Source organism: Apostichopus japonicus, chromosome 20, assembly GCF_037975245.1.
Source record: "Apostichopus japonicus isolate 1M-3 chromosome 20, ASM3797524v1, whole genome shotgun sequence".
Classification (NCBI taxonomy): domain Eukaryota; kingdom Metazoa; phylum Echinodermata; class Holothuroidea; order Aspidochirotida; family Stichopodidae; genus Apostichopus; species Apostichopus japonicus.
The window spans coordinates 10,166,506-10,184,813 of NC_092580.1; the positions used below are offsets into that span (position 1 = coordinate 10,166,506).

Sequence of the window (18,308 nt, forward strand, 5' to 3'; positions counted from 1 at the left end):
AGCCCTAACAAACAATGGTGAACTTTAGGTATTTGTCACATAAGAACTCCTCCTTATTCTAGGAAATGGATTACAGAATTCCCATGTAGCTTGTGTTGTCATTGGGGCAGAAGGTCTTAACGCTACATTCCTAGTACAATTAATCAATAATTTGATCAGTATAAAATTATTTCCGTTCAAGCGATGATGACTTAATATAACTATAGCCTATCTTTTACTAGGCCTTTATTAATATTTTTTACTACACTTTGAAGACCGTTTCTCCATGCAGAGATGCAGCAAGTTATGAAAATTACAATCGATAAAGGCCTACTTCAGAAAAACAGAATGGGATATGCGCATGCCAATTCCGTCTAAAGTTGGTGACCGATTGAACAATTTAACAAACTAAACAAGATACGTTACACCTGCGAACAACACAGCTACCTCAAACGTAAACAAAACACAACTATTCGAGGACACGGATAAACAACAATGATACATTCCATTTGAACATATTTGTACCATTTGAGACAATAGGGACACAAAACACACACACACGTTTCTCCACACGTGTCTCAAAGCTCAAACAATATAAACACAAACTGTACTTTGTAGTCAGTGTATTAACTTAAATGTTTTGTCACACTGCAAGTTGATTGGTCGTTCCGCCATGCATGGCGGTACTTCCATGTTTGACCTTTGTAACGGTAATCGCCCACAGATTTCCAGGCTCGGGCTATGAGTCTTGCGTCAATTTGTTCGGTTGAGCAAGAGCTTTTACGGCAACTCCGTGCGATTTTGGACTAATATAGACACCTACAGACTAGGATAAACTATATCACGTAAGTAATGCAAGTGTACAGGTGGGTCTAACACGTGTATATGCAAACTGTTTCGCTGTAGGTTAAATCCTTTTGCTATAAAAGTTGCATCGTTGAGACTGTAAAGCTAGTTACGACAGAATTAGCATGGCAGCAAAGGGCTTTCAATATTCTGACATGTTAACAAACTAGCCTCATTTCCACACGTACTGCAGGTATTAACATGTAACTATACTGGAAGTATCATGCATGCAGCACAGAGAGGGAGAGCTGTCAAAGTGCGGGTCGTATAACTAAAAGTGTAAAGTCAGCAAGCATACATGCAAGTGACCAATCACCCATGGATTTTGTATCATAGCGCTTAGTTGATCTGTAAAAAGCCGCAATGACAATGCGCATGATTGCGGGCACTCATAAAAGGGCTCATATTGTAATATGGTCATCAAATGTCGTCAAACAGAGGTGCTATGCAGGGTATATGAAGTTAAGAAACTTTTGGTATGGTTTCAGAATTTATAAATGATAAATTGACAACTTCTGTCTAAAAGTTCGATCTGGGCAAAGTTAGACAACACTGTAAAAAAAATATAAGTATATATGTATCCCTATTTGTAAAGAATGTGATATACCTGTCATAGCCTTAAACAATGTAAACAGTGTCATATGATATATGTTTGGAATAGTTAATCTCCTTTCATTCATAGCACAGGCATCAGCTGACAAACATCACTGGTAGAGGAACCATTTAGACTCTCCGTTATGAGGCTCTTGACCATTGTATAGATATATATTTGTGATGCGCCCTCCCTTGAGATCCTCGTGAACACTATCACAAATGTTACCATCATGGATGGACACTTGCAAGAGACCAATTGTGAACATGAGTTAAGCAAGGCAGTATTCACACCAGCATCTTTTCGGAAGGAGTTAAGAGAAGGGAAACAGTACAAGCAGAGCACAGCGGGTATTTGTGCAGGTACGGATATATCATCCGATACTATATGATTGAAGGACACCCCTACCCCCCCCCCCCCAATAAAAAACCGCCAGTGTCCTGCTTTGTCATTTTATTAAAAGTGTCATATCTCCTTAACAGAGCATGCTATCATGGTAGTTTCTTCACTGTCCTTTTGTCTTTTTGTGCTCTTTCATACAAAGCAGACATGTCAAACACCTGAACCAATCCTTTAATAAAGGTTAAAATATTAGGCTGCTTCAGTTGGAATTAATAAACAGCAGAGAAATTCGTTTGTTGATCAATCAAATGTGTCACATGTTAGTTTTATCTTATGTAAACGAGATTAGCTAATTTACATGCAATTGCATTTCAAATCCATTTCATTCCAGGATATGTTCAGGCAAATGTATTCATGTTGCCTTCGGAGTACTTCACCGACTTCCAGCAATTTTGTTTAGACAATTTCGGTCCCCTCCCCTTACTCTTAGCATCGGCTAAAGGGCAATTCGAAGCTCCGATTCTAACAGTCGATGAAAGCTCTGATATAAGGTACGTTACGATTACAAATGCGTTACAAGGTAATTTCGTTTTTAATTTTATTCATGCAGAGGATTTATTGTTAAGCGTGTGTCCATTAAACTAGTTTTAAGATTGACAAAACCTCATATTGATGAAGGTACATCACGCAAGCCAACAGCAGTAGCACTTATTTCGGTCACGTTAGTACTTGATTTTGTTGTAGAAGTTTAGTATCGGTCTATTATGAATTATATTTTGCAGCAATCGTTATCTTGCAATAATATCTCTTTTTATCATGTCACAGAACGGACATTCCTGCATACAAGGTTTTTAAGAATGGAGAGCATATAACAACGAAGCAAGACCTTCTGGAGTATACCGATGTGCTAAAGAATTATTGTTTTTTCTATGTGGGATGCAGTTTTAGCTTCGACAGACTGCTCATTTCAGCGGGTATACCGTTAAGGTATACTGATGGAAAAGGAAGTGGAAATGTTAGTATGTACAAGGTATGGCCGATCATCAAATAAGATCCAACATGAACGTCACTCTTGTTCCTTTTTATCTTGAAAACTGAGACTAGAGACAACAGTGTCAAGTTAATTCTTATACCCTCAAATGCATAATTAAATGTTATTTTACTATTACACTATACCTTGGCTATAGTAGCTTATATCTTCTAAAGCACAAAAAACATATTTGAATGTTTAATGTAGGAAAATCACAATATGTTTCATTGATGTGTTTTGATGATGATGATGATGATGATGATGATGATGATGATGATGATGATGATGATGATGATGATGATGATGATGATGATGATGATGATGATGATGATGATGATGATGATGATGATGATGATGATGATGATGACGATGACGATGACGATGACGATGACGATGACGATGACGATGACGATGACGATGACTATGATGATGATGATGATGATGATGATGATGATGATGATGATGATGATGATGATGATGAAGATGATGATGATGACGATGACGAAGATGATGATGAAGATGATGTTGATGATGATGATGATGATGATGATGATGATGATGATGATGATGATGATGATGATGATGATGATGATGATGATGATGATGATGATGATGATGATGATGATGATGATGATGATGACGATGACGGTGACGATGACGATGACGAAGATGATAATGAAGATGATGATACATTACAGCGTATTCAATGACCAGCTCTCTTCATATTTCTTATTTCCACCCAGACGAACGTAATGTGCAAGAAAAGGGGACATTTCAACGTCGAATTAGTCGTTTCGATGCGACCAATTCGACGGGATTTGATACAACGTGTGTTTGAAATTTCGCAACCATTAACTAATGCTCATGGCGCACCAGTGCATATTGGCAATCCAGGTAAAATTAAGGTTTCTGTTTGCTTTTGGTTTTGTGGCGAATATACCACTGGTTCCCTGGCAACCTTCGACCTTGAGAAAACAGCTGAAATGCTCCAAATACATTGAGCGATGTTAAATGTCTTATAAAATACCTATCATAGATTTGCTAAAGGATATACTTCCCAGATTCATCACGAATGAACCGGCACTACCAGGGGCAGGTAATTAATTACATCAGCCTTTGAAAAAGTGTTCAATTAAGTCGCAAGTATAATATAGGTATTAAAAAAATATGTCAAAATATTTCCATACCTAATTATGATTCAAAAGATTTATATTTATTTTTCAGCTATACTTGGCATCAGTGATTTGAGCTTAGATGAGTATTATGGATGCAAGACTCACTTAGAACCTGGAGAAGTACCTGTCTTCTGGGCTTGTGGAGTAACAGGGTTAGAAGCATTGAAGTCATTCAGTAAGTAAAAGTATCAATTTGGCAAAGAATAGATTTGAATATGTTATTCACATTGTTTGATATGCCATAACACACGAAAAGCAACTTGAAACGTGATTCTTAAATTAAACTAATAATTATGTTAATGCTTTGATATGAAAAGATAATTAAAATGAGTTGTGATGCAACAATTTAAGTGATCGTAACGTATTTCACATATGGCTCTAAGAGGGGTTATTTCGTCAGTAAATTTCTCGGCTTCGTAATTTCTCCATTCAAGTGAGAAACGTCTACCGACACGGCTGACGCTTTTCAACAATATATAAGACCTTGATGACGATAGCTTACTGGTGAAACAAATGGAACTATAAATGCTCATTACTTATATATATATATATAAACACATTTCTTGGATGCAATCACTCTTGACTTTTAGAGCGGAATAAACGTCCACTTTTAGTATCTCTGGCATATTATAGCAAGAGTCAAAGTTGGTTTGTAGTAATCCATAATAATTTCATTGTATGATTATAGCGCAAGACTGAGCCATCAATACTCAAATTAAAATGTTAAAAAGTGGTTAGTTTCTGCTCTGCAATGATTTTGTAAACCGAGATTCGACAACATATAGCTTTCATTTTATCTTCATTTCACATGCTATTATGAGATGAAAGAGAGATCGTCTTTTTCTTGAAGAGGCTCTTAGCGGAACATCTCATGATACAATTTATCGAATAGTTATTCCAGCATTGTGTGAACTACATAAGGTCGGACTATTGTAAGTAATATGTCGTGTCATTGTCCGCACTTGTATTTAATGTAAATTATGTATATTTTTCCGTTATCAAGAGTCCGAAACCACGTTTAGTCATTGCGGTGGCTCCATGTTTATCACCGACCTAAAGTTAGTGGAAGACAAGAGTAGTCCATCATCTCTCCCGAAAAATCAGCCGAGAGTAACGTGGTTGACAGATGACCCACCTTTAGCAAGTGTTTTGTCCGAGGCTGCTTATCGGGAGTTGCAACAGCTTATAATGGACGTCAAAGACATACACGGTAATAAAGATCTTCCTGTCATACCTATACCACTTTATCTTTTAACATGTATAGGGACAATTATCTAAGACTTTTACTCTTCTCTGTGGTATCACATTTACATTCATTTATTCATTGTTATGGGATGTCGAAAGGCTCACGTGAAGCTTTATTCGTGCCCTATCATGTACAAGTTGTGCGCTCTACCATGAGCTACCCAGCCCAGGGATGGTGAAGATCCCTGTGGCAATATCTATGATGTGGAGCCATATAGCGGGCATACAGTGTTACCAGTGATGGTGAAGATCCATGTAGCAATATCTATGGTGTGGTGCGAGATAGAGGGCATACAGTGTTACCAGTGGTGGTGAAGATCCCTGTAGCAATATCTATGGTGTGGTGCGAGATAGAGGGCATACAGTGTTACCAGTGGTGGTGAAGATCCCTGTAGCAATATCTATGGTGTGGTGCGAGATAGAGGGCATACAGTGTTACCAGTGGTGGTGAAGATCCCTGTAGCAATATCTATGGTGTGGTGCGAGATAGAGGGCATACAGTGTTACCAGTGGTGGTGAAGATCCCCGTAGCAATATCTATGGTGTGGTGCGAGATAGAGGGCATACAGTGTTACCAGTGGTGGTGAAGATCCCTGTAGCAATATCTATGGTGTGGTGCCAGGCCGAGGACATACAGTGTTACCAGGGACCACACCCCTTTTCCATTCGATGTAACCCAGAAAGCGACAGGGAAGGGATTTTATGAGCGAAACTTCTAATTTTACTAAGTTATCATCAACTTTTTAGAAAACTCCAACAGTCTTAAAATACGAACATGCTTATTATTTAAGCTATGAGAAAAGTTAAATACTATGAAGAGCGACGCACGGTTATTTCATTTTTTTTGGCAGGAAAGCAAGGAAATGGTACTGAAACAGAGCGTTTTTTAAAGGAAGTTTTGTCCTTATCACATTCAAGATCAATTGGTATCATCATGGCAGACGTTAGCGCCTCAAATGAAGATTACGGAAGTGATACCAGTGATAGTCTTCCAGATTCACTAGCAATGGCATTGTATCTTCAAAGTCTTGATAAAATTGTCACTTGCTTCTGCGATCCCAACTTCGTTACGACTTTGCTCAAACAAATGAAGCAATTTCATGATGCAGGTAAGTGATCCCCTGACTTGATTGCAGTATACGAGTCTGTGCCCCTGAGTTTCAGTTTTATTTTGCATATCTATTGGAATATTTGTTATTGGCTGTGTACATCTTTATGTCTTTTGTGTTCATTATCCCCGCTATTATTAGCTTGAAATCGTACATTATGTAAAGACTAAACTGAAGTATACATTAGGTGCAGACGCTTTCCTTGTGAGTTTGATCGATGAGAACTTTAGACTCAGTAATGTACGACGTCACAGTGTCTCTTGATATGATAACCGGTTACTGATTATATTTTCCAATTAGGAAGGTCGTCGTTCCACTGTAGACTTTGCCACCGATATAACAACGCTTGTCCTTGCCATATTTTGCCTTACTCATATACATCTATCTATCTATCTATCTATCTATCTATCTATCTATCTATCTATCTATCTATCTATCTATCTATCTATCTATCTATCTATCTATCTATCTATCTATCTATCTATCTATCTATCTATCTATCTATCTATCTATCTATCTATCTATCTATCTATCTATCTATCTATCTATCTATCTATCTATCTATCTATCTATCTATCTATCTATCTATCTATCTATCTATCTATCTATCTATCTATCTATCTATCTATCTATCTATCTATCTATCTATCTATCTATCTATCTATCTATCTATCTATCTATCTATCTATCTATCTATCTATCTATCTATCTATCTATCTATCTATCTATCTATCTATCTATCTATCTATCTATCTATCTATCTATCTATCTATCTATCTATCTATCTATCTATCTATCTATCTATCTATCTATCTATCTATCTATCTATCTATCTATCTATCTATCTATCTATCTATCTATCTATCTATCTATCTATCTATCTATCTATCTATCTATCTATCTATCTATCTATCTATCTATCTATCTATCTATCTATCTATCTATCTATCTATCTATCTATCTATCTATCTATCTATCTATCTATCTATCTATCTATCTATCTATCTATCTATCTATCTATCTATCTATCTATCTATCTATCTATCTATCTATCTATCTATCTATCTATCTATCTATCTATCTATCTATCTATCTATCTATCTATCTATCTATCTATCTATCTATCTATCTATCTATCTATCTATCTATCTATCTATCTATCTATCTATCTATCTATCTATCTATCTATCTATCTATCTATCTATCTATCTATCTATCTATCTATCTATCTATCTATCTATCTATCTATCTATCTATCTATCTATCTATCTATCTATCTATCTATCTATCTATCTATCTATCTATCTATCTATCTATCTATCTATCTATCTATCTATCTATCTATCTATCTATCTATCTATCTATCTATCTATCTATCTATCTATCTATCTATCTATCTATCTATCTATCTATCTATCTATCTATCTATCTATCTATCTATCTATCTATCTATCTATCTATCTATCTATCTATCTATCTATCTATCTATCTATCTATCTATCTATCTATCTATCTATCTATCTATCTATCTATCTATCTATCTATCTATCTATCTATCTATCTATCTATCTATCTATCTATCTATCTATCTATCTATCTATCTATCTATCTATCTATCTATCTATCTATCTATCTATCTATCTATCTATCTATCTATCTATCTATCTATCTATCTATCTATCTATCTATCTATCTATCTATCTATCTATCTATCTATCTATCTATCTATCTATCTATCTATCTATCTATCTATCTATCTATCTATCTATCTATCTATCTATCTATCTATCTATCTATCTATCTATCTATCTATCTATATATTATAACAATGATAATTACAGAGTAACTCATTCTAAACCAAAAATATTTACCAACAGGATCGTCGCTTGGGAGTACACTCTATATTGCAGCCTGTCCAAATATGTCTGGAGATTCAAATATCGGTTACAAATCGTTTACGTCTGATGTTCATAAATACCTGTCCAACATCGAGAGTGCAGTCATGATAGAATCTCACGGTTCTAGTTTATCGATCACAGAAACTGATGTCGGTTACAAATCGATGTCGGAAACAAATATCGGTTACAAATCGTTTACGTCTGATGTTCATAAATACCTGTCCAACATCGAGAGTGCAGTCATGATAGAATCTCACGGTTCTAGTTTATCGATCACAGAAACTGATGTTAGTCATTTTAATTTGGATATCTTATTGTTAACCGCAAGCAAGACTCATGACAGTAACATTCCAGGTAGGCATGCTGTTATGGTTGGCATATATTTATCATGACGAATCGTAGTTGAATACCTGAATGAATATGTGAAGGAGGTCCATTCAGTTAAACAATAAATTCATATTAACAAATGTTTGCTCGATAGAAGTATGTTTCTTAACAATTAAATGTAACCATATCGAGACGGTTAAAGTTTGGAACTTATGTTTATTAACAATTGAATGAATGGTATATGATTAAGCAAAAGAAATTTATCTATCAAACGACGGTTTGAGTCTTGAGAAATGTTAGAGCCACTTAGCTCTTGATGCATTCTTGTTGTTACCATGGATTAGACGATATGATTCAGAAATTGTTATGAAAAATTAATCTGTTTCATCTTCTTGGTGCCGTGAGACAAATCTCTCTGAAGAGGATTGAGGACGACGTAGAATAAGATTTAACAAACAGGTTGCAATATTGTATTACTTATATCGTAGGAATACTAACGTATTGTCCACATGTATTGTCCAGACGATTGAATTAATTTACCAACGTGTAAACTAGCTTGTGTAGAAGGATTCAATAGTCATATCAGGCATCTACTTGAATATGTATGCCTATAACCTATAAAAATTTCAAATCGATTCCTATATGCAAACTAGGCTACATCACCTAAATTTGCAATAAACCTGCAACAGGTGAACGCTTTGCGTTAATTAGTTGTGAATATGGACTAACTCGACATCAAAGTTTGAACATTTTCTTAATAGTCAACTAACAATATTCAGTTTTGCGCTTATGTTTTCATGGTATGATTTCGCTAGTTGATGTAAGAACGTCTTAAGCCCAAAGCAGCTACATGAAAATCATCATTTGTGATATTAAAAATAGAAGAAGAATAAAGACAATATAATAACAAGGATCTGTACCAGACTGCACCAGAAATATATTTATGAAATACAAAGGCACTACATTTGAAACATGGAATGATGAATTTAAAGGTAATATATTGTTAGCAATGTCGTTATACACTATATGATTTATAACCGAGTACTTAGCCAAGACTCATGTATATAATTATATTAAATATTTCAATTTATATTACTTCGTCTACAAGCAATTGTGTAAAAGAAACTGTTAGACTTTTAGATAATTAATTTAGCTATTCATATCTTCAGCAGTCCTGGCTAATTCTATTTCTGCGTTGGTTTTGTTTGTTAGCCTTGAGTAGCGACTCACCATTGGGCGTGGTGGTGCTATGTAAAGCGCTTTACGCCCTCTACACGGATGAACTACATAACCGATATCGTAGACGAGGATTAGGATATTCTTTAACTGATGAAGAAAAGAACTTGCTTAACATTTCCCGTTTGTCGCTGAATGAGGTAGGTTTCTTTCAATAAACAAAAATATTACATCAAGCAGATATAGAATCAAACTATAAGACTTTTATTGACTTTACCAAACTTGATATTTTTAAAATCTAATTATTAGTAGATATTTGTCGAAACGTAAAGAAGCGTATACCTGCAGTATTTCTTTTATATATTAAGATTGTCGTTTTAGCTTTCCTTTATCCATATGAAAATGTGCAAAGCATAATGATTAAGTAACTTCCATTTGTTTTGTTTCTTTATCATCAGGAATCGATAGTGCACATAGTACAACTGTCTGATTCAATGGTGAGATGAATGGACTAGTGAAATAACAGTGGAGAAGCAAGCGGTATACTCTGAAAACGAAACATGAAATATTATCTTTATCATGAAACCTCTTTCATATATGATTAAAATAGCTAAACGTCTTTACATGTCCTCGTTATTCTGGAAAACTGTCATTGGTAGTTTGTCGCCAATGATGAATGAAGGTGAAGAACCACCATGGACACTTTAAACAGAACTTTACCGTGTTTTAATATTACTGATTGACTAGAGAGTCCTTTGGTATAGCATCGTGCATAGACATTTTTAAGTGATCATGGCTAATCGTTGAAGCAACATGGGATATATTTTGGCGATGGAGGTGCTTATAAACACTTGTGCTACATTAAGAACGAATGTAGCATTACATGGTATGGCGTGAAGAGGTTGGGTGAGGGATGACAGGGGTCAAGAGAATTGAACTCTTAGTATTTATCGGGAGAAACAGATTATTACGTAATATGAAATCAGTATGTCCATTTTCATTGACAGAAAATGCCGCTGAATCGATGCAAAGGGCAGAGCTCAGACAGTTAGTAAATATTGAGCCTGAGAAGGCACACACTTCTAAGAGTTCCTTCCGGATATTGGAAAGTCTTTGGCAAATAACTTATCATTATAAGTGATTAGAATCTACTCTTTCCCATTTAGCACAATTAGTTATGCTCGGTTAATTTTATATTTCAAGCGGTTTAGAAGCACGAGGTCATTTCGTTACTTAAAATTTTCGTCAAGGGTCTGTCCAACGCGCATCTATGGTGAATAGCTCTGTTGAAAAAAAAACATAACTTAAGTTTATATTTCACACTGAACAGTTGGTGCTTCCTCTGTTTGAAAATTATTAATGCGATGTCGCAATAATACTCTAGGCCCTAGCAACTGAGATATCGCAAACATATTGTTGATTCGTGTGATGTGCAGGAGCAGTGAAGCTGGGTGGGGGGGGGGGGGGGTCACGTGGCTTTTCATGTCGCAACGGTCTGTGACGCTCGAGAGTTTCCTCGAGAGATAGATTCTTTGACTCGCGTCCTTGCTTTGGTAAGGTTTATTTCATTTGGGTTAAACGTGGCCAACCTTCGACTCAATTTAATGATAACAATTATGTTCAGAAGAAGTAAGGCACATAACGGTAGAATTGTTTAAACGTCATTGATGCTGCAATACTTAAAGTACAGAAAGTTTCAGAATAACCCTTGAGTAGTTGAGTAAACAGTAAGCCGTCTTTTAATTAGTAATATTTAATTAACGGCCCAGAGAAGTCGTCAAGGTTTTCTGAAGTACGCCTCATCGTTTTCTTCGAAATGTTAAATAATAGAAGCCGACTAATGAAAGTATTTTCAACATTTCAATATCGGTAGAAATTGATTTATTTGATGTCAATTGATACCGTGGAAGCTCGCATTTAATTGAAGTATAAATAGGTCAAACTAATTAACGGCATCCGTTTGGCACACAACTGTAAATAGTCTTGTGGCAATGTAACTGGCTGCCTAGGAAAGCCTTGAAGGTAAAATATTGCAACACGGTTAATCGAACCATCTGACATTATGTCAAAAATAGGAGACCTAGTTCACATCACGATCATCTGAAATCGTACTTGCTTTTCGATATAATCACATTTATGACTCGATTGTGTCATGGAAGAAAATTACATGGTTAACCAGAGACACATTGTCTTAAAACAAATGTTATGTAGAAAATACGGTATAATTCCCTCCTTGGGAAAGCATAACACGATCGCCTAAACTGAAAGGAAAATAAACCGCCAAAGGCAAGGGCGGCGGAAGCACTTTTAATCTGGGGGGGGGGGGGGCACCGACATCAAAGGGCACTTTGCAGAAATTCGATTGGAATGATGTAGCTTGATATTTAGTACCCTTTATAACTCTTATTGGCCCTTGGCCAAAGGATACCCAACACAGCACACAGCTTGATATGCTTTACTAAAAATCAAAGTGGACCTTTGCATTGAATGTTTTATAAAAATGGGTACGTAAATGCAAAATGCTGCAATATTTTGTCATCCATATCAACTTGTTTTGTGACTTTCGAGTTATACGTAGTGTTAAAGTCACCCACAGCAAGAAAGATAAATTTCTACCCAGGGATATGTAGAACTATAGAAAATTAAAGAGGATACGTAAGAACCTGTCATATCAGCCGATACTCATAGCAAGTATACGGTAACTGGCGCCACCTGCATCGGGTGGTCGTATCTCAACCGCATCCGTGTTGCTTCTTCATTTCTTTGAGTGAGAAACTTCAACTTTACACTTTGCTGTTGGTAATGGTAGCCGACCGGACTATATGGGCCCTGGAATATTTTGTCTGCATTATTATCATGCAATATATGCATTCCGTGACCGATTAGGGGGAAAACATTCGACTAAACACTGAAACCCTATCTTTTTATGATTGTTTTCTTGGGAAGGGGAGGATTGTAGACCCCCTGCAGGTCCTCTCCTGGTTTCGCAGTGCCTGTCTGAAAATTTAAAGTTACATTTGTCAGAATTCCCACTGCGACTTTGCAACCAAGTGAATTAAATCATTTGTATCTTTTTCAATTTAATTTCCAACGTCCGTTTAACACACAACATTACACAAAACAATACAAGATGGAGATTGGTCAAACTACGACACTATTACAGTTTATTGCATGTAAACGTCGATTAGTGAGTAATGAAAATTCCATTTTTCATCACATATTTGGCTATAAATGGTCACAATTAGCTAGATGTACAACTCTCTGTTACATTCTCGACGGTTGAACCTTTCGAAGTGCCGCCCAGGAGCTCACAACAGTTAAAAAAGCCTTGCGATGGTTTCACCATTGAATTTCACAACCATTGTGCTGTGTTGTGTCCAAATGAGGGTGATACCAGACCAGTTCTAATGACGAATATGTTATTACATAATCCTTGATATAGCTTTAATATACCCATTTAATAATAAATTAAAAAAATTGTAATGACAAAGTTAAGAGATCATTTACATACCACTTACTCTACAGTATATATACCAGTGTCGTGTATGGGGAGCCTTATATAACATTAATGGGTTGTTATATGAAAGTCACAAGTAAAAAGGCGAGAGGAAAGTCTCCAACGGAGCTATTTAGTTTGATAACTTACAGTGAGTGTATGAATGAAAAAACCTTCTATTACCACATTGCGTCTTACTTTTTATAGAAAATGAGAATGTTTATGGTTTACGTTTACGGACTAACTGTTGTTGAGATGCAGCATGTTACTTTAAGAGGTTGCCACGTTAATTGCTGGTATGTACGTTTTAAGTGATCATGTATTATAATGCTAATTTGGACGCGTAGAGCACAATCAGTGCAGTTTCAAGTTACGGTCGAGTAACCTTAGAGAATGTTATAAATTAGTTTCCAAGGAGTGGCTCGCGCTCTTCTCTCCGAGTCGCACCAGCCTTTCACGCCACGTTCAAATAACTATGAGGTCTTAGTTAACGTTAAAGTTCCGGTACGTAATGTAGTTTTTCACCAAGAGACACTGATTAGATTCATTTTTATAGGCAATACCTCTCATATCTACTTTATTGTGTTCGTCTCCCAAGTACATAATATCTGAACTTCGTAACACTGTATGTGTCCGAGGTTCAACTGTTTACAGAAGAGAGAGAGAGAGAGAGAGAGCAGACCTGCTCGAAGTGTCTGCGCCTTTCGATTTAAGTGATTACAAAATATTCTGATAAAAGATAATGTTTCATGTTTAGGTTGCCAAATGAACGTGGCATTGCGGATGAATGGTTTCTGTAAAGGAAAACATTGAAGAATTTACTGATTATGCTATCATATGAATTAAACTCGTGTTGAATATATCTAATCGTTGGCTTACATAGCACTAAGGTATAACGATCATTAACTATTTACTCAAATGTGGGACATGGTTATAAGACACATTTTATATTAATTCAAATTAACTATTCCACTTAACTAGACTTAACATCCCGAGACTTGAGTAGTTTGAGGAAAACAGGCTACAAGCAAAATATCCAGAAAACAGTGTAAATGGTATTTCTCTGCGAACGCTAAACTTTCCATTAAGCAAATGGAGATGTGCATTATTCATATGAAAAATGAACGAAACATTTTATGTGGTACAGTTAACTTCCCTAAAGTCTGACATGGTAAATATTTCATTTAAAAGGGCTTCTTATATAGCAACCCCATTCACCCCCCCCCCCCCCCCCGCAAAAAGAGGAGAAATATTCCATTTACAATAGTATTCACCGAAACTTTCGAAACATTTATTACTTTGATAGAACGTATACAATGTGGTTCTGCATAAAATTAACACATTAATTAACGTGGCTGAGGTGACTTCGGACTAAAAGAATGAAAACTAACTTGCATCATAATATTACGTTTCACAATTTCGATTCATCGGGAGTTTTAAAACCTTTGACAGACTTTCACTTTCTCCATGCAATCGGCAGTATAACTTTGATCATCGCATTGCGAAAGTTTGGGTTAATTACTGCGTAAATGACAGGATTAATAGCAGAATTCGAAAGAAACATACAAAATACGATATCCTTCAGAATTTGTGGGAAATAGAAAGAAAAGACTGCTTCCAATGCATTAACGATATCGAGTGGAACCCAACACAAAAGGTAAATTGAAACCAGTAACAACAAATTGAAGGAGACCTTGCGAAGTTTATATTCATTTCCACTTTTTCCTTCAAACCGTTTACTTATTATCTGCCGTCCTAATCCGGTCACATCCTCAAGAGGTGAATCACACGTATTTACAACAGACATTTGAGTCGTTGTCATGCTAACGGTTGTCTCATTTCTTGCACTGGAAATGGCGAATTCACCACCAGAACTGAAAACAGCCATACGTCGACTAAGTTGAATAATGAAGAGACAGTTCATTAGGACCAAGCTAGCCAATGGCACTAAAAAATTGACGACCGTTGCTGTAAAGAGATAAATTGACGTAGCAGTCGTAGCATCCAACGTTTGTTCGTAGCTAGTATGGAGAATTGCAATTACTATATACGTGATAACCCAAGCCAAGAAAGGGTATAAAGCCCCCACGATGCAAACGAAAACAATTTGTTTTAGGTTTCCTTTGTTGCTGGTCCTCGTTTTATATTTGATTGGATCACGAACCATTCGCAGACGATCAACAGTCATTAATAAAACACCACAGACTGATAGTATAATTGGTACACTCAGACACCACTGAAGTACAAGTAACGCTAGAATAGAAAATGCAGCACAGGATACAAATCTAGATGTGAAAGCGACGTACGCAAGAATCGAGACTCCTACTAGAAAATCTGCCACTGCCAGGTTGACAATAAACATATTAAAAGGAACTTTTCGGAGACTTCCATCCTTCATATACGATGCAATCGTCAATCCATTTCCGACGAAAGTAAAGATCATAAGAATAATCAGAACTACAATGTACGCAATTGAGCCTCGATCCTTACAAACATCGAATTGTTCGGTATCATTATTCCAGGATTCGTTAAACTGACGCATTTCTGTCAAATTCATGATTACAAAAAGGTATGTATTAGTCACTACCTTAAAATTGAATATTTTATTTTCACCGTTTTGGATATCTCTATTTTTAATCTTCTGATTAGAAAATACACGAACAGTTTCATCAAAAGCAGTGGTGGTATTAATGGAGATTTGTCACAGCCGCACATAAATATTAAATTGGTTATGAGTCAATTTCTGATTGGCCGACGAATGGCAGGCACCATTTTAAGTTCGTTTTGAATGGTAGACGTTCAGGTATAACAGCGTTGCTTATTCCTGTTTTTTTTAAATATATATGTTATTAATAATATTGTAAATTTTTTATACAAACCATGTCAGTCTAGACACTAAAATTATGCTATTTGAAGCACTGGAATACAGCTTGCAGCAAATCGTTTAGTGGGTTTAGAGTGTTATTTCGCTTATTATTTGGATATTTTAAAACCTCTTGAATTTTGTAATATATAACGTATGTTTAATATTTGTCATATGCATGCCCGATTGGCGGTCTATGTCCGAACATAGATTTTAAAGTTTCGATACGTATAACATTATTTCTTTGGTCAAGTATATTACTTTGTCGGAAGAAAAAAAGGTTTTGACATTGTTGAATTCAGGCCATTAATCATACTTGTGATAGTATATCTTACTTAGTCGTGTTAGAAATCTGCAGGTAGCCACATGGACTGCTCAACAACCATTGTTTGAAATATGGAACAAAAGCATTTTAAGAGTAATATGGCGCTACTTCGATCGATAAATCTGAAAGAGAAATACTTTTAATAGTATCGTGTCAGACCTTTCCTCAATAGCCGTCTGTATCATCTTTAAAGTTAAGTAAAAATAAAATAAATTAAAAAGGCAAAAAATGACAATGAAACAATGAGAAAGCAAATAGATAACTAAATGCAGGAAGCAATTAAGGCGGTGCATTTAATGGTAAATGGGTATTTATTTTCGTTTCAGTGATCAACTTATTTCTAGTTGACGTCACTCTGTTTGAAACATGAAATTAAGAACGTGTCTCCACCCAAAATGAAATCAAGGCTTTTACGCAAACAGTAAACACTTTAAATTTAACATATTACTTTTTCATGTACATACTGCTGTAAAATCTATTTATCTACAATATAACGACAACACAAAACAACCTACGTTAATTATACGTAGTTAAAAACGTTATGTTCAGGACCAATGTCGGGCTTTTTTTAGCGATTCAACATTGAGTTGTTGCAATATAATATTATACGCTTCTTAGACATTTCAAAACCCCACACAGTGTGTTGACGCGTGTACGTCTACGCGTGCACAAAGCCAATCCATAAACTTCTCGCTTTTACAAATTCATACAACCTGAACCTTAACAGTGACGTCATTTGATTTCTACACCCCCCCGTCGAAGACGTCTAGCCGATCTTCATGCAACATTTACCGATTTCCGGGGGAAAGGTTGTACCACTTATGCAACAACTATGTGTATAATCTGAAATAAAAAGTAAAATTATTTTTAGTAATATATCCTTATTGTCTTATTTAGAATTTTGTGAAATTTAAGTAGTATCCTTTCAATAACATTGCTGTCATGGCATGTTGTAAGAGAGTTATTTCCCCTCAGTTCTCAAGAGTTTACATAATTAGGTACCGTATTGCGCAGAAGCGTCGTGTTTCTGGAGCTTGTGCGCCGCTACTGTGACATCACAAGAGCAATTGCGTAATGAGGTATTGAATTAACATTAAGCATTATCTGATAAGAATAAAAGTGAGTTTTGTTTAGTCCTTTTGTTAGATTTTCATCTGGTGTATAGCATTTTGTAGGTACCTTTGACATTAAATATCTTTGTTCCGTACTTACGTGAAAGTTGTTACGCGATGTTTGCTTTACTTCGCCAACAAAGCTTCGAAAAGATATATTCAATTTTTCGAGTTCAATTTGATAATTCTTTTATTTTTTTGCTATTTTAAGGACTAACTTATGTAGTCTTTAACCGAAAATCCCAAAACATACGAATGTCAACGTTTCTCGTTTATAATCAAAGTAACACGGAAAGACTCAATTTTATGTTATGAACGATTGATGTTAATATTATCACTTGGGTCAGAACAAAACATCTTCGCATGGGGTGTAAGTGTAGTGGTTCAGTCGGCATTCCGTCTTGTTAAAGGATGTGTAACTAAATTCTGCTTATATGAGAATCGTTTTATAGTATTATTCGAAAATATGATAGTCAAATTAAGGGACAAGCCTTTACAATCTGAGCTTCTAAACGTGTAACAAATTTCTCGAGAAACAAAACTCGTTTAATTACTGTGCTGGACGCTGAAGCTGGGCATATCTTTGTTCGATTATGACACGTTCAAAATTCGAGAAAAAAAAAGTTGTGCAGTTTAATTAGTAAAGGAAAATTCCGTTCATGTTTTCTGGGCTCTAATTTCAATGCTCGAGTGATCATTAAGGGACTCGAGTTGAAGAATATCATCCACAAGCTATTAGACCGAAGGACTTATTATTAAAAAGAAGCAGAGAAATAAGAAATGACTCGTTAAA

The 18,308-nt window shown here is 35.7% G+C and overlaps 1 protein-coding gene across 4 annotated transcripts; it reads left to right on the plus strand.

Annotated features, from left to right (window-relative positions):
* The first annotated feature begins 604 nt into the window (after positions 1 to 604).
* LOC139961487 (uncharacterized) lies at positions 605 to 13,775 on the plus strand. Of its 4 annotated transcripts, XR_011790900.1 has the most exons (12): positions 605 to 824; positions 1,508 to 1,779; positions 2,151 to 2,310; positions 2,585 to 2,789; positions 3,533 to 3,683; positions 4,014 to 4,139; positions 4,968 to 5,174; positions 6,061 to 6,318; positions 8,196 to 8,570; positions 9,756 to 9,919; positions 10,178 to 12,005; positions 12,143 to 13,775. XR_011790900.1 is itself a non-coding variant. In XM_071960677.1 (11 exons), exons 2-11 carry the CDS (start codon positions 1,650 to 1,652, stop codon positions 10,223 to 10,225), a joined length of 1,824 nt encoding a protein of 607 aa, XP_071816778.1. In that variant the 5' UTR covers positions 605 to 824; positions 1,508 to 1,649; the 3' UTR covers positions 10,226 to 13,775. The 4 variants fall into 4 exon arrangements, 3 of the variants coding, with proteins under 3 accessions (XP_071816778.1, XP_071816779.1, XP_071816780.1); XM_071960677.1 differs by having other exon boundaries at positions 10,178 to 13,775; XM_071960678.1 differs by having other exon boundaries at positions 1,513 to 1,779; positions 10,178 to 13,775.
* The last annotated feature ends 4,533 nt before the right edge of the window (positions 13,776 to 18,308 follow it).

Excerpts from the sequence above, each read along its gene's own strand:
- LOC139961487 (XM_071960677.1), top strand. The coding sequence starts at position 1,650 with ATGGATGGACACTTGCAAGAGACCAATTGTGAACATGAGTTAAGCAAG. Across the intron at positions 3,684-4,013 it reads AGTGCATATTGGCAATCCAG|CTATACTTGGCATCAGTGAT; the intron begins GTAAAATTAAGG and ends TTTATTTTTCAG. Across the intron at positions 6,319-8,195 it reads GAAGCAATTTCATGATGCAG|GATCGTCGCTTGGGAGTACA; the intron begins GTAAGTGATCCC and ends ATTTACCAACAG.